The sequence below is a fragment of the Bombina bombina genome, chromosome 2 (genome assembly GCF_027579735.1).
Source record: "Bombina bombina isolate aBomBom1 chromosome 2, aBomBom1.pri, whole genome shotgun sequence".
Taxonomy (NCBI): Eukaryota; Metazoa; Chordata; class Amphibia; order Anura; family Bombinatoridae; genus Bombina; species Bombina bombina.
Genome location: NC_069500.1, coordinates 764,342,643 through 764,366,317, shown reverse-complemented (window position 1 = coordinate 764,366,317; position 23,675 = coordinate 764,342,643). Strand labels below are relative to the sequence as shown.

Here is a 23,675-nt window from a genome sequence, read left to right as displayed (position 1 = left end):
CACTATAGACCTCTACAATTTGCAGAAGTTTCATGAAAATTTGCAAATGTTTTATTTCACGAAGGCGATTGCGCAATGCGAATTTTAACTGCAATATTGTCTTTAAGGGCTATGACTATGTGTAATCATGTGTCTATTACACTGTAATATTGTTAAATATTGTAAAACTAATGTATAAAGTGCAAAATTACGCAATTAAATGGCGATAAAAAGGTTAATGTCTCACAGCAGCCATGTTGATTATGGAAAAATCGCAATTTGAACAAACTTGGTAGAGGACCTTGCAAGGAGCATATGTGCAAAATTGCGCGTCATTGCACTAAGCGGTTTAGGAGAAGAAGATGTTTGAATTTTTTCGCAAAATGCAAGATGGCTGCCACATCATGTGACCAAGGCACTTCTCTTGAGCAATAGCAATTTCAGGTCATAGTAGCACTAAGCACAGCGAGTTTCAAAGTTGTAACATAAGCAGTTCCAGAGCTAAAGATTTTTAAGCGTTTGTCGAAATTTGTCGCAAAAAGCAATATGGCTGCCAGAGCATGTGACCTACGAGCTTAATTTTGCATGAGATGTAGCACAGCAATAGGCTGTACCAGCATACCTGATTTTAAGAGCTTTGCAAAAACAGTTAAGCAGTTATGGGCAATTGAATACAAAGCTTGGCGGAATAAAAAGAATAATAATAATAATAATAATAATAATAATAATAATAATCCGAACAATAACAATAGGTTGTCCTGCAACTTTGTTGCTGGAAAAATCGCAATTTGAACAAACTTGGTAGAGGACCTTGCAAGGAGCATATGTGCAAAATTGCGCGTCATTGCACTAAGCGGTTTAGGAGAAGAAGATGTTTGAATTTTTTCGCAAAATGCAAGATGGCTGCCACATCATGTGACCAAGGCACTTCTCTTGAGCAATAGCAATTTCAGGTCATAGTAGCACTAAGCACAGCGAGTTTCAAAGTTGTAACATAAGCAGTTCCAGAGCTAAAGATTTTTAAGCGTTTGTCGAAATTTGTCGCAAAAAGCAATATGGCTGCCAGAGCATGTGACCTACGAGCTTAATTTTGCATGAGATGTAGCACAGCAATAGGCTGTACCAGCATACCTGATTTTAAGAGCTTTGCAAAAACAGTTAAGCAGTTATGGGCAATTGAATACAAAGCTTGGCGGAATAAAAAGAATAATAATAATAATAATAATAATAATAATAATAATCCGAACAATAACAATAGGTTGTCCTGCAACTTTGTTGCTGGCCACCTAATAATAATAATAATAATAATCCGAACAATAACAATAGGTTGTCCTGCAACTTTGTTGCTGGCCACCTAATAATAAAGTTGCTCACAGATAGTGCAAGGTCACAGATTAAAGGGATAGGAAAGTCAAAGAAAATTTGCATGATTTAGATAGAGCACGTGATTTTAAGACACTTTATGCTTTGTTTTCTTGGTATCCCTTGTTGAAAAAGAATATGCACATATCCTACACTAATAGGAGCTAGCTGCTGATTGGTGCCTGCACACATTTGTCTCTTGTGATTGGCTAACTAGATGTGTTCAGCTAGCTGCCAGTAGTGCAATGGTTAATAAGAGAATGAAGCAAAGTAGATAGAAGTAAATTGGAAAGTTGTTTGAAATTGTATGCTGTATCTGAATCATGAAATAAACTTTGTGAGTTTCCTGTCCCTTTAAGTATATCAGTATATAAATGGATTATACGCAATCTAAATAACAATTGCAATATAACACTGATAAATCAATTCCAAGAGGGCTCTGTAAAACCTTTTAATTAAAGGGATATGGAACCCTACATTTTTCTTTTGTGATTCAGATAGAGTATGCAATTTTAAACAACCTTCAAATTTATGTAGATTATCAAAATGTCTTTGTTCTCTTGGTATTTTTTGTTGAAAAGAAGGGAATTAAACTCAGGAGCGTGCACATGTGTGGCGCACTATCAGGCCGCAGTTTTGCAAGAATGTTATCCATCTGCAAGAGCACTAGATAGCAGCACTATTTCCTGCCATGTAGCTTTCCTGACATCTACCTAGGTATCTCTTCAACAAAGATTACTATTGGAACCAAGCAAATTTGATAATAGAAGTAAATTGGAAACTTTTTTGAAATTGTATGCTTTGTCTGAATCATATTTTTTTTTTTTGGGGGGGTCGTATTTCTTTAATGGAAGGGTAAATATTATAAATATTACAAAGAACTAAAGTCTTTGCTAATTGATTGAGAATTTTTGGGTTTATTAAGTGTTGGGACAAAAAGTACTTTACCTATATCAACTTTGAAAATGATTAGCCAAACCTACAACAAAAATGTTGCATTAACCTTAATAACATTTGTATAGTTGGAAGTCAGACTACAGAAAAACCACACTACACACACACACACAGTTTACACAGACACTACAGAATACAGAAACACTACACACTTTACACAGAACCTACACATAACATAAACTACACACACACTCAAAGTCAAACACACATTACACAGGCACACACACAACACAAACACATAACACATGTTACAAAAAGCTACACTTGAAACACACACTATAAATATCACACTACACATACTACATACACACACTATAAATATCACACTACACATGCTACATACACACACTATAAATATCACACTACACATACTACATACACACACATTACACACACTATAAATATTACACTATACATACTACATACACACACTATAAATATCACACTACACATACTACATACACACACTATAAATATCACACTACACATACTGCATACACACACATACACACACTATAAATATCACACTACACATACTACATACACACACTATAAATATCACAGTACACATACTACATACACACACATGCACACACTATAAATATCACACTACACATTCTACATACACACACATACACACACTATAAATATCACACTATACATACTACATACACACACAATAAATATCACACTACTCATTCTACATACACACACTAGAAATATCACACTATACATACTATATACACACACATGCACACACTATAAATATCACACTACATTACACACACTATAAATATTACTCTATACATACTACATACACACACTATAAAAATCACACTACATTACACACACTATAAATATTACACTATACATACTACATACACACACTATAAATATCACACTACACATACTACATACACACACTATAAATATCACACTACACATACTACATACACACACTATAAATATCACACTACACATACTACATACACACAATATAAATATCACACTATACATACTACATACACACACATTACACACACTATAAATATCACACTACACATTCTACATACACACACTATAAATATCACACTACACATACTACATACACACACGTGCACACACTATAAATATTACACTACATTACACACACTATAAATATTACACTATGCATACTACATACACACACTATAAATATCACACTACACATACTACATACACACACATTACACACACTATAAATATCACACTACACATACTACATACATACACACACATTACACACACTATAAATATCACACTACACATACTACATACACACACATTACACACACTATAAATATCACACTACACATACTACATACACACACATGCACACACTATAAATATCACACTACATTACACACACTATAAATATTACACTATACATACTACATACACACACTATAAATATCACACTACACATACTACATACACACACATTACACACACTATAAATATCACACTACACATACTACATACACACACATTACACACACTATAAATATCACACTACACATGCTACATACACACACACATTACACACACAATAAATATCACACTATACATACTACATATGCACACACTATAAATATCACACTACATTACACACACTATAAATATTACACTATACATACTACATACACACACTATAAATATCACACTACATAAATATTACGCTATACATACTACATACACACACTATAAATATCACACTACACATACTACATACACACTATAAATATCACACTACACATACTACATACACACACTATAAATATCACACTATACATACTACATACACACACATTACACACACTATAAATATCACACTACACATTCTACATACACACACTATAAATATCACACTACACATACTACATGCACACACGTGCACACACTATAAATATCACACTACATTGCACAAACTATAAATATTGCACTATACATACTACATACACACACTATAAATATCACACTACACATACTACATACACACACATTACACACACTATAAATATCACACTACACATTCTACATACACACACTATAAATATCACACTACACATACTACATGCACACACATGCACACACTATAAATATCACACTACATTACACACACTATAAATATTACACTATACATACTACATACACACACTATAAATATCACACTACACATACTACATACACACACTATAAATATCACACTACACATACTACATACACACACATTACACACACTATAATTATCACACTACACATACTACATACACACACATTACACACACTAGAAATATCACACTACACATACTACATACACACACATTACACACACAATAAATATCACACTACACATACTACATACACACACATTACACACACTATACAAAACAGTACACACACATTAACATTTTTTTACAATAAAAAACGCTATTCTTTATAAAAATTCAGAATTGGACCTCTGTTCTCCATGTTCCCCGAAGATGCTGTATGCACGCACAACTAGGGAAAGACTATACCTCCCTACCTAGGATTTCTTTATTTACCAACAATCTGACCACTCAGTTTTTGTACTGATATAATACTGAATACAATAGGGGGAAAAAAGCACACACCAAAAAAAAAAAAAAAAAAAGCTTTAAGGGTTTCTCAGATCCTCATATGCAGCTTCTAGTGTCCATTTAGAGTCACATGACAGATCAATATTTGCAACTATGTTTAAACCCACCCATATGCCTATTGGCAGGTTCACCGATACCCACAGTTAGAGTTGTAGCTTAGCTTAAAAACATGTGTCTTCAACAGATAGCATTTCCCCAAACCTCTCACCACGCACGCCTCTTCAAACAACTTTTTCTGTATCTCCAGACTATAAACCTTAATATAGCATATCATTTAATGACTTACACTAAATTAGTAACTTCTATAGAGATAATTTTACTCCCTTCTAGTGATTTGTCTTTACAATTGTAAGTTACAGGAACAAGAAACCCACATTTTTTATTTCATGATTTAGAAAGAACATACAATTTTAAACAACTTTCCATTTTACTTCTTTTATCCAATTTGCTTCATTCTCTTGATATCTGTTGTTGAAAAGCATATTTAAATATGATCAGTAGCTGCTGATTGGTGGCTGCACATAGATGCCTTGTGTGATTGGCTCACCCATGTGCATTGCTATTTCTTCAACAAAGTATTTCTAAAGAATGAAGCAAATTAGATAAAAGAAGTACATTAAAATGTTATATTCTCTATCTGAATCATGACATAAAAATGTTGGGGTTCATGTCCCTTTAAATGTAATACATTAAACATATTTATTCTAAGAAAAATGTATAACCTTTCAAAAAATGGAGTTTTAAAAGTGTGGAAAAGTAAGTCTTGCTTTATTAGCTATGTTCTCTTATCATCCTTTGTTAAAAAGCAGGTAGGTAAGTTCAGGAGTGTGCTCGTGTCAGCAGAAGTATATGGCAGCAGTTTTGCAACAGTGTTAACATTAACAAGAGCACTAGATGGCAGCACTGTTGACTGTCAGGTAGTGTTACAGACATGTGCACGCTACCTATCTAGATATCTCTTCAACAAAGAATAACATGAGAATGAAGCAAATTTGATAAAAGAAGTAAATTGGAAACTTTTTTTTATAAATTGTATTCTCTGTCTGAATCATGAAAGAAAAAAATGTGGGTTTCATGTCTGTTTGAGTTCTAACATGACCTTCCTGAATAACCAAATCTAGCCCATTTCCTCTTATTATTGATTTCTAGCAGACAATTTAAAGAGACATAAAATACATTTTTTCTTTTGTTCATGATTCAGATAGAGTAAATCATTTTAAACAAATTCCCAACTTAGCTTCATTCTCTTGGTATTATTTGTTGAAAGAGCAGCAATGCACTACAGGGAGCTAGTTGAATACATCGGGTAAGCCAATAAGAAGAGGCATATCTTTGCTGTCAGTCACCAATCAGCTGCGAGCATTGCTGCTCCCGAGCTTACCTAGGTATGCTTTTCAACAGAGAATACCAACAGAATGGAGCAAATTAGATAATAGAAGCAAATTGTAAAATTGTTTAAAAGTTGCATGCTCTATTTCAATCATAATTTTTATTTTACTGTCCCTTTTAAGATGATCTTATTCTGATACCATGTTCTTGAAACTAGAAAACATATTCCCTCAGTGCTACATGTTTGCAAGGGTGACCATATGAACTTTTTTTTCATAATTATTGGTATTATTTATTGCTGCAACATTTTTTTTTATACATAGCTTTTTAATTGATCTCTGTGCTAAAAATAACTCAAACACTCACTTCATAACTAGCATTATTACACATTTCCTGCAGGTGTTTCCCTTACAGCATAATTATTTAGCAGCTTCTTATGCTTGAAAATAACTTTTATAAATGTTTAATACGTAATGTTAAAATTGCATTAAACACTTGTTGCTTTTGTGCATTGTCCCATGCTCCCAAAAAGCAAAACAAGTAACCTGTAATTGCTGTAAATTACATAAACCAGCAATTTAATTTGCAGCATTTGCAGGTTACAGAATTTACTTTTGGCTTCTCTAGGGAGCGTGAGACAAAGCACAATTTTTGCTTGAAAGGAAGTCGTGCTTTCCAAATTATGGACCAGAGTACAAGTGTTTTTCGCGTATTACAAGTTGAAAGTAAAAAGTTAGCTCATGAGTGAAACCCAATAAGCGCTATCTTCAGAACTTTGCACATTGGAACTGGGTTAACTTCTTCTCCTAATAGACATCAGTGGAGTGTGTTTAAAAAAACACTAAAAAAAAAAACATTTATCCCTTGCATTCTAACCCGACAATGCAAAAGACCTACAGCGCTAAACCCAAAGGTTAATTATGAATATTTTGCATTCCAATGTTCTTCACATAGAAGAAAATGTTCTTTTTATATATATATATATATATATACAATTATTTTTTTCTTAAATATATATTTATATATGTATATGAATAGGAAAAGGTTTGAATTTCAGAATAGTTTGGATTTTGAAATATTTGTTTCTTTAAAATGGGACAGTTTGGAGAGGGGATGGAACCAGGTGTAAACAACATCTTATGTAATTTAGGCAATATTTACATGTCATAATAAAGCTTACACATGTAACCTAAAGGTAGTTTTACATCATTTTTAATACTTTTATGTACATATGACCATCAGAAACTGTATTTTTTGATAATTTTATTTAAAAAAAAAATATTAATTAAGAAGTTTGGATTTTAGAATATGTTTTGATTTTGGAATTCCGAAATTAGGGACTATGTACCTGTGTAGATATATACATATATATATATATATATATATATATATATATATATATATATATATATATATATATATATATATATATATATATATATATATAAATACATATTTGAAAATACTAAGAACATTTTCTTCTAAGGGAAGAATATTGGAATGTAAAATATTTACTTTAAATACATAGTAAAACACATTATACAATATTAAAATTGATTACAAATTATATTTCAAGTTTTAAGGTATTTAACTGGAAAGGGCTCCAAAGTGTGTGTGTGTTTATGTATGTATATATGTGTGTATATATGTGTATATATATATATATTTATATTTATAGATGTTTATGTGTATACTGTATATGTGTTTATTTGTGTATTTATGTATGTATATGTAGAGTGTCACCAATGTCATTTACAGTACATTGGCAAAACCGTACATGAGGTAAGGACCTGTATCAGGGAACATTTATCTAGCATTACTGTGGATACTGAATGGAGTAGAAAAAGGGAAAACAAGTTACTTTCCATTGCTAAACATTTCAGCGAAAAGCATTCACGTAATACAGATTCTCTAAGGTGGACAATTGTAGAAAAAGTCTCTCTCTCTGTTAGAGGTGGAGATTTAGCTAAAAAAAAGTAAAAGAGAAGTATATTGGATATACTGCTTAAAATCTAGAATACCGGGGGGGGTTTATTATTTCCAGATTTGACTTAATCAATTACTGACAATAGTTCATCCTCAACAAAAATTATTCTAGTTCACAACAAAATCTAATATTCTAATATACTACTAATAAACGAAAACATTAATAAGTCAAAAATCTGAAAATTTAATAGATTATACATCCAAGATTCAGATGAAAAAACACAATAATTAGTTTTTAACATTATATATCTAAAAACCATAATCCAACAAGACTTATTTGAATACAAGTTTGTCTGTTTGATCTAGATGTTATGAGATGAAGCGCTTAGGGAAAGCCTCTGTCGCTCTGATACACGGGTGTACTAGCCCACCCTGTAGGAAAAGAGATGCAGAAAAGAAAATGTGTAGGGAGCGCCAAAGAGGCTGTGTTATATAAAAACAAGAATTTATTACAACGGTGTACGCATACAAATCTATAGGTCCCTGTTTATGGGATCATATACAAGAATAGATAAAACAATAAAATACACAAAATACATCAAAATAAGTCAAATATAATGTAAAAGCTCCCTAAAAGGGAATAACTCAGTCTAAGCTCTGTAAGGTGCACCTTATGAGAAAAAAGTCACAGATTGGAGCTCCACTCAAAATCCTCAAAACAATATGTAGTGGAACATATGTGCAATACTCCAAGTTTGTGTTCCAAAATGAAGTGTACCAGATGGTGGTGGTGATAATTAACCAAAGTCAGATGTGGTGTTCCAATATATATATATATATATATATATATGGTGTTCCAAAAAATCAGAGTGTAGAAGGAAAAAATGTGTATCAAAATAGTGAAAAAATCAAAATAATAAAAAAATACCAAAATAATAAAATATAAACATCAAAAAAAATAAAAAAAATAAAAACTTCAAAAACACGAAAAAAGCAAAAAAAAAAGAAAAAGAAAAATGAGATATATTGTGAGTGTTATTTGGGGATTATGATCCCTCTATGGGGTGATGAATTCCTCTTAGGTGATGAACGCGTTTCGGCCCTCAATAGTGGGCCTTAATCAAGACTCAGATAAACGCCCACTATTGAGGGCGGAAACACGTTGACAGTCATTGGTAAGCCTTATTCCACTTTTTATTCTTGAATTTTAGCTGTATTGCACTATTTTGTTATATGTTTTACAGGTTAATAGCTGGAAATTACGATTTACCACCTAGGAGGAATTCATCACCCCATAGAGGGATCATAATCCAACGAATAACACTCAAAATATAACTCTTTTTTCTATTTATTTGTATTTGCTTTTTTAATTTTTTCAAGTTTTAATTTTTGATTTTTAATTTTTGATGTTTATATTTTATAATTTTGGGATTTTTTCATTATTTTGATTTTTTCATTGTTTGGATACACATTTTTTCCTTCTACATTACCATTTTTTGGAACACCATATATATATATATATATATTGGAACACCACATCTGACTTTGGTTGATTATCTCCACCACCATCTGGGACACTTAATTTTGCAACACACACTTGGAGTATTGCACATATGTTCCACTACATATTGTTTTGAGGATTTTAAGTGGAGCTCCAATCTGTGATTTTTTTCTCATAAGGTGCACCTTACAGAGCTTAGACTGAGTTATTCCCTTTTAGGGAGCTTTTACATTATATTTTACTTATTTTGATTATTTTGTGTATTTTATTGTTTTATCTATTCTTGCATATGATCCCATAAACAGGGACCTATAGATATTTTATGCGTACACCGTTGTAATAAATTCTTGTTTTTATATAACACAGCCTCTTTGGCGCTCCCTACACATTTTCTTTTCTGCATCTCTTTGTTTGATCGTAAGAAAGTATAACACCTATTATCAGTATTCCATTGTCTTCAACCAGATAAGGTGGTCCTTTTTGGACCAATGTATGGGAGTTCTTTCTCTTTAGGGACTTAACATGAGATTTTTCTATTTCTAAATAGAATTAACAAGTACGTATAATAAATAATAATAAATATACACGTTCTGGATTGTTTGATTTTTAGTTAATTTTTGTGATCATAGGTTGCATGAACATATCTACAGGTATCTCTTAGTATAATGTTTTACACATGCTTTTTTTATTACACCGCTTGGGTTTTTTAACCCACACCTTTATAATTTATAATTTATATTTTCACACTTTTTGGTGGTGTTTTTTAGGCATGTGAATGACATTTTTAGGATAAAACATTAATATTTAGTAGGACTATTTTGTTATTATATTTCTTGCAGCCAGAGTTTTCTATACCATTATATAGATGCAATTGACTATTAAGAAATGGTTAATATGATGTTTGGTGCTGTCTCAATTGTTTTTAATTAATTAATTAATTAATTAATTAATTAACCTATGTGTGTATAAGAAGGCTGTCAAGACAGAACAACCATAGGTCTATGAGTACGGCTCTGATGAGCTGAAACGCATCAGACTTAGTTGTTACTGTCAGCACTTTTAACTCTGGATTACCCTGTCTTGTTTGCCGTTGATTTTAAATTTGGCTAAATAAACTTTACCTTTTTACTGGAACATCGTCTGGATACCTCTTCTTTTGCTTGCTTTATAAAAATATTCAGTACATATATAAACACATAAATACACATGTATATACATATATTCAGCCATACACATATTTAACCCTTATTAAAAAATGATGAATATGAATATTTTTTATCAGGAACTGTGTATATATATATATATAATTTATGCTAGGTCTTGACTTAAGCTAATACAGTGTGTGCAAATTTTGTTTGCGCTTGAGCACACCCGTTTGCTTTCAACGTGTAGTATGCATGCAAGTTAGCATGGTTGTGATAATGCTAACCCCAAAAATTGTAAATATGTATGCAGGGTGGGTTGAAGGGCAGTGTAATCCATGTTTTCTAGTTTTACCATATTAGTTTTTTAGAATTTTCTTCTTAACATTTGTAAACATTTTTATGCATATGTTAAAATTGTATTGAGGTAATATATCTCAATTTTACAATTACCATCCACATAAGTATGTAACGAAAAATGCCTTTGTTCATCTTATTTATTAAGGTTTGTGGGGACAATGTTCCCAGGCAGGAAACATTTTTGGATGCCTTTTATGGCCTCTGATGCATCATTGACTGCTGAGATTTCTTTGTGTAGGTAGATATCTGATTACTTATTTTGTTAATAACTGATCAGGTGAAACATCATTAAACAGAAGTATTTTATTATTGTTTCAGACAATGCTTACCTGTATTATGTTAGTTGAGATATATGGCATTCCTTATTACTCTACAAGATTGTGTTACTATCAAGCACATTTAGTTATATTTTTTAATGTATATTGATAATATTTTTGTTTTAAACCATTCCAATGGATTAAGATATACATAAGGACCATGAGTGTTTAATAAGAGTATTCTATTCCAGTTTTATGAACTGGAAATTGTAAATAGTGCTGTCATATAAAAATAAAATAAAAAAAAAAAATGTAAAAAATAAAAAAAAGGAGAAAAAAAAGATATAATATGAATATCTTAATATCAATAAATTCGTATTTCTTAGTATATAATTATTAAAGGTATTAAGAACAGAGTACATATATAGATATTTAAAAAATATTAAAACAATCTTCCATCCCATCACTTCAAAACATGTTATTTCCATAGAAAAAGTGAGCTAACAGACCGTTTGTTAGATCACTTTTCTATAGAAATACCATGTTTTTTCAAGTGATGGAATAAAAGATTGTCTTTATATTTAAAAAAAAATCCATGTATGTACTCTTTTCTTATTGGATTAATTTTACGGAGTAATGAGGACTTCTTTATCTGAAGCGGACTACGCTGAGCGATGACATGCAGAGTAGGAGAAAGCGGCTATCTGTAATACTGCTGTGAGTATCCAGCGGTGTCTCCATCTAATCCCGTGGTAGGCAAAGGGGTTTTGCTGGCAAAGTGTGGATGCCACCCCCGGTATTAGCCTCCGGGGCAGTTTAAACCTTTGGGACATTAGGAGCTGAACAGGTATGCATAAAAAATGTATGCATGTATTATGACACTTTTCTCTCTGTTTGGGATGTATCTAATATGAAAGCTATCCATACGGTGTTGCAAATTATATATCGATTAATGATGAAAGGTGTCATATGTAAATGTAATTGGACCAAAAGTGTATATTGCAGCAGATGTCTTCATCTGTTGGCAACATATAAAGGAATGTGAGAACTCTGGTTTAAAAGAACTGACTCCCTTCTAACGGAAGAAAATGTGTTAAAGGGACACTAAAATCAAAATTAAAACAACTTTCCAATTCACACCCATTATCTAAATGTGCACAATCTTTTTTTATAGAACACTTTCTGAGGCAACAGCTCCTACCGAGCATGTGCAATATTCACAGCCTATACGTATATGTATTTTGTGATTGGCGGATGGCTGTCACATGGTGCAGTGAGGAGGACAATAAAAATAACGTTTAAATTTGTCCGAAAAAAAATCTACTACTCATGTAAAATTGCAACTATGTGCTTTTGCATTGTCTATTTATTATACATTTATTGATTATGTTATTGTTTAGTGTTCCTTTAAGTAAGATGCCATCTTTCCTGTGTATGCTGTAAACTATCAGCAGAGGGAGCTGTTTTCTAAAATCTGCAAACAACTGAGCATGTTATATCAGCTAATAGTGATTCAAGAGACATGTTAACATATGAAACTGTCATGATTCAGATATTGTATGATAATTAAACAAAATAAACTTTCCAATTTACTTCTATTATCAATTTGACCTTTTCCTCTTGGTACCCACTCATCTGCTTTCTGTGAGACCATCTTTGTTGATGTTCTTTTTCTGATATTATTGTAGTGTAATTTTTCTTTTTTGTAAAACAAAATCATTATTTTATGAAGTGTAGGTGAATACAAATTAAAGAGTGTGAAAAATTGAATGAGAGCAATATATAACTGCTGGAGGAATGCGAAAAGAATAAGAGATACAAAAGAGAGAATGAATGGTGGGAAGAAATAAGGTGTGGTAAAAATGATAGAGGAGAAGATAAGAGCAGAAGGGGCGTGGAAATGTGCCTCTCCCTAATGTGCACATATTCATCTATGGTACAAATCAAGTCTGTTAGCATTGAGGTTCTTGGTACTAGATAATATTCACTACTGTTTATTTTGTGTTGTAGGTGCTGTGGAGCTGTCTCGCCGCAGCCCAGTTGCATCATGGCTTTGTGCAATGCTCTACTGTTTCGGTAGTTACATCCTCGCAGATGTCCTCCTGGGAGATTCACCCACTGACTATTTTAGCAATAATGCCAATGTCCTTCTGGCATCTGCCATCTGGTAAGTCTGTGGCTTATGGTGGAATCTAGAAATTAAAACATAAAATGGACACTGAACTGTAAAATGTCCTTCCCTTTGATGTGTTCCCAATGGTCAATTTCACCTTCTAGAGTGTTTTAAATTATTTACAAATTGTTCCTTTGCCTTTATTTTGTTATTTGAAATAGCTGATTTAGCCTGTTGAAACCACCACCTATACTGAAAATATGACTGCTTCTGTTCTCTGTAAACTGGAGATAACAGTGTAACATAACCTCCCTGTGGGGGTGGCAAAGTGAGAGATTTGCTCTGTAGAAAAGCTATGTAAACCGGAGATAACAGTATAACTTAACCTCCCTATGAGTAAAAAAGTTATTTTTTGTGTCTGAAATAGCTGGTTTTAGTCATTGACCTCCCGCCAGCTTTATTTACCATTTCAATGTCTAACTGTTAGACTTTATGTACAAAAAAGATAACATGAGATGGTATGCTCTTTCTGTAGGGTATGTCCATTTAAATAGGCATATCCCTGAGAACAATAGGTGATGGTTTTAATGAGCAAAAACATCTATGTCAAATACAAAATAAACACAAAGAAACAATTTCCCATACAGTTAATACTCTGCAGTATAAGTATAACATGTAATTTGAAACATGTTAAAGGGACAGTATACACCAATTTTCCTGTAAGTGCATGTAATAGACACTACTTTAAAGAAGAATATGCACAGATACTGATATAAAAAAACAGTATAAACTCTTTTAAAAAATTACTCCCAGTTTAGAATTGTTGATGAGGTAGTCTGGGACACCCACTGAAAGTGGCTGGGTATTGGGTAAACAAAAAGAGTAGACACTCTCTCCCCTCCCCCCTTCCCTTCATATGAAAAGACAGATAACATAAACAGGAGCCAGCAGTAGTCTGTAAACGCGCGTATACATCTGACACTGTGGGGCTTGGTTAGGAGTCTGAAAATCAGCACAATGTTCTTAAAAATAAGCAAAAGTACACAAAAACACGATATCATCTTTAAGAAGGCTAGAAATTTAAAATGCATATTATCCAAAAGTGAATACAAGGAACCTAAACACAGTTCAAGTGATAGAGATTTAAGAGGGGTGGAACTTAATGGATTCTTTCCATGCAACACCTGCAAATCCTGCAAATATAGTCATAAGAGTAAGGAAATAATGTCACAAAATACTGGTTTTAAATATAAGATCAATCAATTGATCAGATGTTCTAGTATGAATACAATTTACTGCATCAAATGTTCTTGTGGGCTATTCTATTTTGGTCAGACAGGTAGAATTTTGAGGGACAGGATCCGTGAACACATTTTGAAAATTGAGCATGGATCCACAGAAACAAAATTATACACCCATTTTAAAGACATACATGATGGCAACCTTAAAGACTTTAAATATTGGGGTATCAAACAAATTATTTTGGGAATTAGAGGAGGTAACATTAATAATATTTTACTCAAAAAAGAAGCAGAATTTATATTTAATTTTAAGACCCTACACCCCCAAGGGCTAAATTCAGAATTGGATTTGAATACACTATTTTAAAATTAGAGCCTCTGATCATATTTATAATTTTAAATTTTACAGTTTTTTCATTTAAATATAAAAGTTTTATTACATAACATCACATCAAGAAAGATTTGGTGGAGATAATATCATAGGAGAATTTTAAATTAAAATTTTATATTTTTAATTTTATATTTTTTATTTTTTATAGATGTAGATTTTTTAAAAAAATTTTTTATAACATTTATAACTTTGTACTTCTGTTTTCATGGCATATATATTAGTATAGAGCTCCTTTTAAACCACACTTTGGAGATTTAAATCAATTAATTTACAACGGTTTATGAACTATTTTGCGCAAGTAGCTATTATTATAACAGTTTAAGTTACCACTATAGAAGGGTTAGTTCATGCAGAAATTGCATTATCCCCTATTTTCTTATAAATTAAGATGTTAAAAATAATGAACAACAGAACACATTTGTAATAATTAAAACCCTAAGACTATACTTGCAATGAACAATTGCAAAAAGTAAACAAATAGAGCATTATCTCAAAACAATCTATAAAATGGATTATTGAAGGATTAATTTTATATACCATGTCTCTTATATATATACATTTTTTCAGGGATTTACATTAAGCAATAAATCTATGGTATTCACCAATTTTCTAAGAAATGAACCAGCATGCTCACCTATCAAAAGACCTAATGGCCATATAGCAATAGATTAAGTCCGGTTTGAGCGGTTTAAAAGAGATCAAAAAAGGTACTTTTTTTCTACCAATAATATACAAACACTATTTTTAACTATGTTTGGATTGCATGTTTTAATTGTATAAAATGAATAGGCATTATTATTATTCAAGTACGGACTTTGAATAGTTGAATTTAGGAAACCAACCCATCAAAGCAAAAGATCTGATAGGTCCGATTTTATCCAATGAGGAGACAGCGTGGGATATTTAAAAATGGAGATTAGAGCAATCAGGCATCTTGATAAAGGCCCCTGGCGGCTGAAACGCGTAGATTTGCCGATTGCTCCTGTGCACCAGACTATTAACACTATTGTAAGCAACAGATTGGATACGTAAGTAGATAGGACAGGTACATCGGGCAGCTATTAAAACTTTGTTTGAGCTTGCTCCATATGTGTAATCCCTGTCCCAGGACCTACTCATACTAATCCATCTGTTAATCAATATCCTGTTTGGAACTTCGGTTCTTTACCATACCCTGTGGGGTTATCAAAGAGTCACTCACACCGGAACACCTTTTGCACCGGAACACCTTTGCACTACAGCCCGGAACTGTCTGTGTACATACGGGGATCACAGTATCCTTTACCGCTTGCAGAGAACGCTGCACTAATTCTCAAGACTGAGGAAAGGAGGACACAATTTATCCGGAGTTTCTGGCTACAAGTTTGCACAAAACAACCACTCTCTGGACAATGTTGCGATATTAACAGGAAGATACAGGTTTTAGAATTCTTATGTATCTCTTTTCTGTTATGTGTTCTAGATGAGATCATTTGTTCGTACAACTTTTTTACATTGATATTTCTTATTGTGCTTATTGTGTTTGCTTTTAGATGCCGGCATCATTATTTTTTATCTGTTTACTTATGTAATAAACATTATTTAAATTTAACTCTTTCTATTCAATTATCTGCTATTTTTATATCGGAATAGTTTATTGCTATTGGCCTATTAAATTCACATTTATTATAAATATTCACTAGTGTACACACACATATATATTTAATATCAGAGCCCATGCACTTTATACATTATACCTCTTAGCTCTCCTTTGTTGAGCGCCATCCCAGATCACACTTTTTTTCTGTTTGTACACAAAAACACTACCAGATGGGCTATATAAACGGATCATCTACAAAACATTTATGCAAAGATATATCTGGTGTACAATGTTCCTTTAAGGGGAAACAAATGTTACAGTAAAGTCTTCCTTAAAGCAAGTTAAATGTTCAGATAATAGAGATTTATTTTTATAATTGATCTGTATCAGTAGTTCGAACAGAAAACTGGTCTGTTCATTTTTTCTTTATTTCTTTTTTTATTGAGGAAACTAAAATATGACCAAGCTATAATGACACATATCAATGATCAACAAATGCACTAAATTTGCTAACTTCATAAATAATAAGAAAATATCTAGAGATGATTGGTTGCATAACAATAGAAACATTGGGAATGCGTTTTTCATTCTATGTCGTATGAAAAAGGATTATATTAACATCCCCTGAATTTAATCCTTTATGTCCTCAAGTTTTTAAAACATAACAAACTAAATCTAAACAACTCAACTTGGTCTGAGACTAAACAGAAAATAAAACCAATTAGAGTATGGTAAGACATTTTAAATGAAGGCATAACCTAACACTCTAAGTGCTTATAAATCCAGGCATCTATATGACTGTAGTTAGTGGTCACCACAATTTATCAAGTTGGACTTCCGTGCCAATGAGCAGTGAGGCTAAAGATGACACTGTCTTAAAGATTGAGCAACACTTGTTAAACAACAACTGTGAAATTGATCTATAAAAATAGCGTCTTAACTTTTGATATAATTAGTAAGTATTTATTTAAGTTTATAGTGTTTGGTATACCCAAAATGTAATTCTAAATAATTTTTCGTGATTCAGAAAGAGCATGTGACTTTAAACAACTTTCCAATTGACTTCTATTATTTAATTTGCTTCCTTCTCTTGTTATCCTTTGCTGAAAGGTTTATATAGGAAAGCTCAGGAGCAGCAAAGAACCTAGGTTCTAGCTGCTGATTGGTGGCTGCATATATATATATATACCAATTGTCATTGGCTCACCCATGTCATGTGTTCAGCTAGAAACCAGTAGTGCAGTACTGCTCCTTCAACAAATGATACCAAGAGAATCCAGCAAATTTGATATTAGAAGTAAACTGAAAATTTGTTTAAAATTGTATGTTTTACCTAAATCATGAAAGAAAAATTTTGGTTTTCATGTCCCTTTAAGCATTTGGTAATAAGCAGCTTTACCCTTTATGTGACCGCATAAAAAAAAGAATTATAAGTGGAATAAGTTGATATAGTGAGTAATTAAACAACATACAGAACTGTAAAATAATAAAACTTTTCATGATATAGAAATGTAATATGTCATGGCGTATTATACATAGTGTACCATGTATTTAACAGAAATCAATACCAAAAGTTTAAAATATCTAAGGCTACGGACCCTTTACAACAAGTTCTGGAAAAGAAACAAATAGTATAAATAATGATAGTCTGTGGCAGCACTATTTAGATAAACAGCTGATTCCCACTGCTGTGCAAATGCTTCACATGACACCTCTACTGTTATGGCCAAACTCGCAAATCGTTTCAATCTGAACTGCATCCATTACCCCAAGAAGCAAAGTCACAAACAAAGGAGTCATTAACTTATACCAAAACAGTTTCCCCTGCTATGAGGGGTAAGCAGCAAGTGTCCAATGCGCACTCCAGTAGCCGCACTAAGGAAATCCTTCTGTTTCATGTTTAACATAAAGGCCATGAGGCCTATTTATCAAGCCGTTAACTGTGCTGGATCCGACATCCATCCTCCAAGAAGCCAGCAGAAGTCTTCATCCAAGCGGCCGAAATCTTCCTTCAAGCCCGCAGAAGTCTTCACCCAGACGGCATCTTCTATCTTCATCAAATAATCATTTTGGATTCTGTATCACTCTCCTTTAATTTGGATAGACTTTGCATCACAATTGGATTATATCTAACGTTTTTTTGGGACTATCATAATCAGGACCTTATTAGTTGTCCTTTCACATATTAATCACCTGATAATTTCATGTATTATGTATATTGTTTGTACACTTTTTTAATTTTTGTAATTTTTTGCTCTTTCTATTTTTGGCTTATTTGAAGTTCACTGGTTTATTGACACAGTTATTTAATGGCACAATTTAACACTGGACACATTTTTTTCACCATACACACATATCCCCCAATCTATACCGGTATTGATTCTATAGATATCTATAGTTCAACAATTTTTTATATTAATCTTTTACTACTTTTTGATGGCTTTTTGATGTTTTTCACATATGTATGATAGATATATATATATAGATTTTTAAACTGTATTCAAATATTTTTTAAACTGTATTCTAGGATTTTTCAACTGTATTCCAAGGTTTTTTTAACACTCATTGTATTTGATGTATCTCTAGTATAACTTATGTTGACCTGTTTTTTTGTATTTTATCGATCACTAAGCTATTGTGTACTGCAATATTGCTTATTTTTTTATTAAATACCTCTTTATATACCTACTTGTAGTTGCCACTTTATATACCCACTTGTAGTCGCCACTCTGTAATCACCAAGACTTGATTAGTCTTGGAACCTCTCTCCTTTATATACTATCAGTTATACTAAGATCTGATAGGTCTTGTTTCCCCTCTCACTTAAACCTTTATGGTTGGTAGTAGCCATTTTTGCTATTGTATGAGAATTAACTCTTTAGATTAACTATTGGTATTCAGCATCTTATTGGTATTTATTCCTTTACATATTTTTAACACACGTGTGAACATTAACCTGTTGTATACCTATCCTCTTCACTAGACGGCTTCTTCGGAATGAAGGTTCCTTTAAATTACGTCATCCAAGATGGCGTCCCTTACATTCCGGAATTAAGGTTGAAAAATCCTATTGACTGTTGCAATCAGCCACTAGGATTGAGCTGGCATTCTATTGGCTTATTGAAACAGCCAATAAAATGCGAGCTCAATCCTATTGGCTGATTGGATCAGCCAATAGGATTGAAGTTCAATCCTATTGGCTGATTGGAATAGCCAATAAGATGTTTTCAACCTTAATTCCGATTGGCTGATAGAATTCTATCAGCCAATCGGAATCTAAGGGACGCCATCTTGGATGACGTCATTTAAAGGAACCTTCATTCCGAAGAAGCCATTGATTGAAGAGGATGCTCCGCATCGGATGTCTTGAAGATGGAGCCGCTCCGCGCCGTATGGATGAAGATAGAAGATGCCGTCTGGGTGAAGACTTCTGCGGGCTTGGAGGAAGACTTCTGCCGGCTTCTTGGAGGATGGATGTCGGATCTTCAAAACTGTAAGTGAATCTTCTGGGGTTAGTGTTAGGATTTTTTAAGGGTGTATTGGGTGGGTTTTATTTTTAGGTTAGGGCTTTGGGCAGCAATAGAGCTAAATGCCCATCCAAATGCCCTTTTCAGGGCAATGGGGATCTTAGGTTTTTTAGATTAGGGTTTTATTTGGGGGGTTGGTTATGTGGGTGGTGGGTTTTACTGTTGGGGGGTTGTTTGTATTTTTTTTTTTTACAGGTAAAAGAGCTGATTTCTTTGGGGCAATGCCCTGCAAAAGGCCCTTTTAAGGGCTATTTGTAGTTTATTGTAGGTTAGGGTTCTTTTTTATTTTGGGGGGGCTTTTTTATTTTCATAGGGCCCTTATATTAGGTGTAATTAGTTTAAATCTTTGATAATTTCTTTTTTATTTTTTGTAACTTAGTGTTTGTTATTTTTTGTAACTTAGTTGTTAGTTTTTTGTAACTTAGTAATTTTTTAGTGTAGATTTTAATTATTTGAGTAGGGTTAGGTGTTTAAATATATAATATAGTTAATTTAATTTGTAATTTAATGTAATTTTAGTATAAAAGTTAGGGTAGATTAATTAATAGTTTAATATAGTTTAATGTAATTTTAGTATAAAAGTTAGGGTAGGTTAATTATTAATTTAATATAGTTTAATGTAATTTAGTATAATAGTTAGGGTAGATTAAATTAATTTGTAGTTTAATATAGTTTAATTTAAATCTGAAGGTAAGTTTAAATTTATTATAAGATAGGGATGAGTTAATAATTAATATAAAGTTAGCGGGTTCTTAGGTTTAGGGGTTAATAGTTTAATTTAGTTTATGGCAATGTGGGGGGCTGGCGGTTTAGGGGTTAATAGGTTTAGTAAGTGCTAGTGATGTGGGAGGCCAGGGGTTTAGGGGTTAATACATTTATTTAGTTGCGGTGGGGTCCGGGAGTGGCGGGATAGGGGTTAATAACATTATGTAGGTGGCGACGGTGTAGGGGGCGGCAGATTAGGGGTTAATAAGTATAATGTAGGTAGCGGCAGTGTCGGGGGCGGTAGATTAGGGGTTAATAAATATAATGTAGGTGGCGGCGGTGTTGGGGCGGCAGATTAGGGGTTAATAAGTATAATGTAGGTGGTGGCGGTGTAGGGGGCGGCCGATTATGGGTGTTTAGACTCGGGGGTACATGTTAGGGTGTTAGGTGTAAACTTAAATTTTATTCTCCCATAGGAATCTATTGGATATCGGGCAGCAGAGAACATGAGCTTTCACTGTTTTCAGACTCCCATTGATTCCTGGAGGCGGCGGATTGAAAACCAGGTACGCTGGGCCGGAATAGTGGCGAGCGTACCTAGTCAGATAGTGCCGAATTTGCATTTGGAACATCTGTAGTGACGTAAGCATCAATCTGTGTCGGACTAAAACCGGCGGATAGTATGTTACGTCACAAATTTCTACTTTTGCCGGTCTGTAGGCTTTGATAAATAAGGAGAATCAAGCTCGCCACAATTACACTGCGGAATTACATCATATTTGTGGTTGACGGCTTGATAAATAGGCCCCATAGTCTGAACTTGAGGGGTTTGGCAATATGGCTTCTGTATTCATCTCAAAGCTGTAAACATGTTTTTGAGCTCTAGGCTGATATTACAGTAGTTCTACTAATGATGGATGCGAAGCAGCGAAATCGCATGATGTTGTAGGCATCATCCGGCTGGTGACATTTGAATATTGCAGCTCCGATTAAGGAAGGTAGGGCTGATCAGTGACATGATCCATTCATAGGAGCAAAGGTCGACCCGTAGCTTGTACCACCTCACTCAATCCTTTACAACTAGAGATCAGCTGATCCGCTCTAGGTATGAGAAGAGCGAGCAATCCCATAGAAATTTAATTTTCAGCTTCCATTGCCTAGTGCACAGTGGAGACAACTATACACAATGTAGGATTAGATCCTTTATAATTGTTTCTATGCCTCCTGGGGTAGAAGAGATTGAGGTACTTCTATCAGCTATAATTTCCCGGACACCTTACCTGTCAAGGGAGAGGCAGATGGTATCCATCAAAACTTGGCGGTGAAATGGAATTCATAGGAGGTTTCTTTCAGAACTAAAGAAGCCAACTTAAAGGACCAGTAAATAAAATAGATTTACATAATCAACAAATGCATGATAACAAGACAATACAATAGCACATAGTCTGAACTACAAATGAGTAGTACATTTTTTTTCTAACAAATATCAAAGTTATGTCTATTTACACTCCTCCTGCATCATGTGACAGCCATCAGCCAATCACAAATTTAGTTAATTGAAGTAAATAAGAAAGTTGTTTAAAATTGCATGTTCTATCTGAATCATTAAAGTTTAATTTCGACTTGAGTGTCCCTTTAAAACATAAGTCCAGCACCAAAGAGACCTCAGACCAGATGCATGTCCCAACTACCCATTTATGACACATTCCATCTAAATTAAGACCAATGTATGCATCTTGCAGTGTTTATATGTAAGCTATATGCTAACTTTAGACCCAAGACCAGATGCATGTCTCCTGCAGCCCATTTGCAGCAGCTATATGCTCTCAACAGACCTCAGAGCACATATTTCAACCTCACTCCAAACCCATTCCCCCTGTATACATTTATGCCAGTATAAGCCCACATCAGACTCTAGATCAGATAAATGGATCTTGTATCATTTTGTGCCAAATAGAAGCTTATCCACCGGCTCCCAAGCCATATGATAACACCCTTGTAGCCCTACCTTAATCTGTCTGACTTATTGTCTGCTGTGACCTGTGTATAGTATGCCGCTTGGAGTACTACACAGCACAGGGACCTGATGAGGGAGAAAAGGAAGGAGATTTAATTGGTACAGAGTGCAGACTGGGATCTAACTTTAAACCATCAGTGGTCCCTATGAATTACATAAAGAATTAGCAAACTCTGTTCAGATAAACAAATGAAAAGTGTCCACAAACAGAATTAATTCTGGTCATGGGCTAGGTTTTGGGATGATATTGAATGACCCAGCTTGCATATACCAATGTTTTGTTTATTATCTACAACCATAAACTAAGTGGATTTTCTTTTCTTTTGAGATAAAAGGCAGATATTTTCAAACGTCACTCCTATTCACATAACTGAATAACTAACATACACATAGATTAAAAGTTGTGCGTTCGTGTTTTAATGCTGAAAAAATAGTCATTTTAGAGTTAAAACAGCACCGCAGCCATTACAAGTTTTGTCGGTATAGCTGTTCCGCAAGCCTTTTAGCCTGTAACGCAAGGTCAATCCCGCACTCGTAAAAATTACGTTTTTTCATTGGACTTCCATAGCGCAGCCATTACGAGTTTTGCGGTGAGGCTAAAAAGCTCGCGTTACAGCCGATACTGACAAGAT

The 23,675-nt window shown here is 33.4% G+C and overlaps 1 protein-coding gene across 1 annotated transcript in view; it reads left to right on the top strand.

The window, feature by feature from the left end:
* Nucleotides 1-23,675, top strand: part of TMEM38A (transmembrane protein 38A) — an 81,141-nt gene that overhangs the window by 29,025 nt on the left and 28,441 nt on the right. Inside the window, exon 2 of the mRNA XM_053702897.1 lies at nucleotides 13,481-13,637. Within this exon, the coding sequence (XP_053558872.1) occupies nucleotides 13,481-13,637 (157 nt within the window). The remainder of the gene's footprint in view (nucleotides 1-13,480; nucleotides 13,638-23,675) is intronic.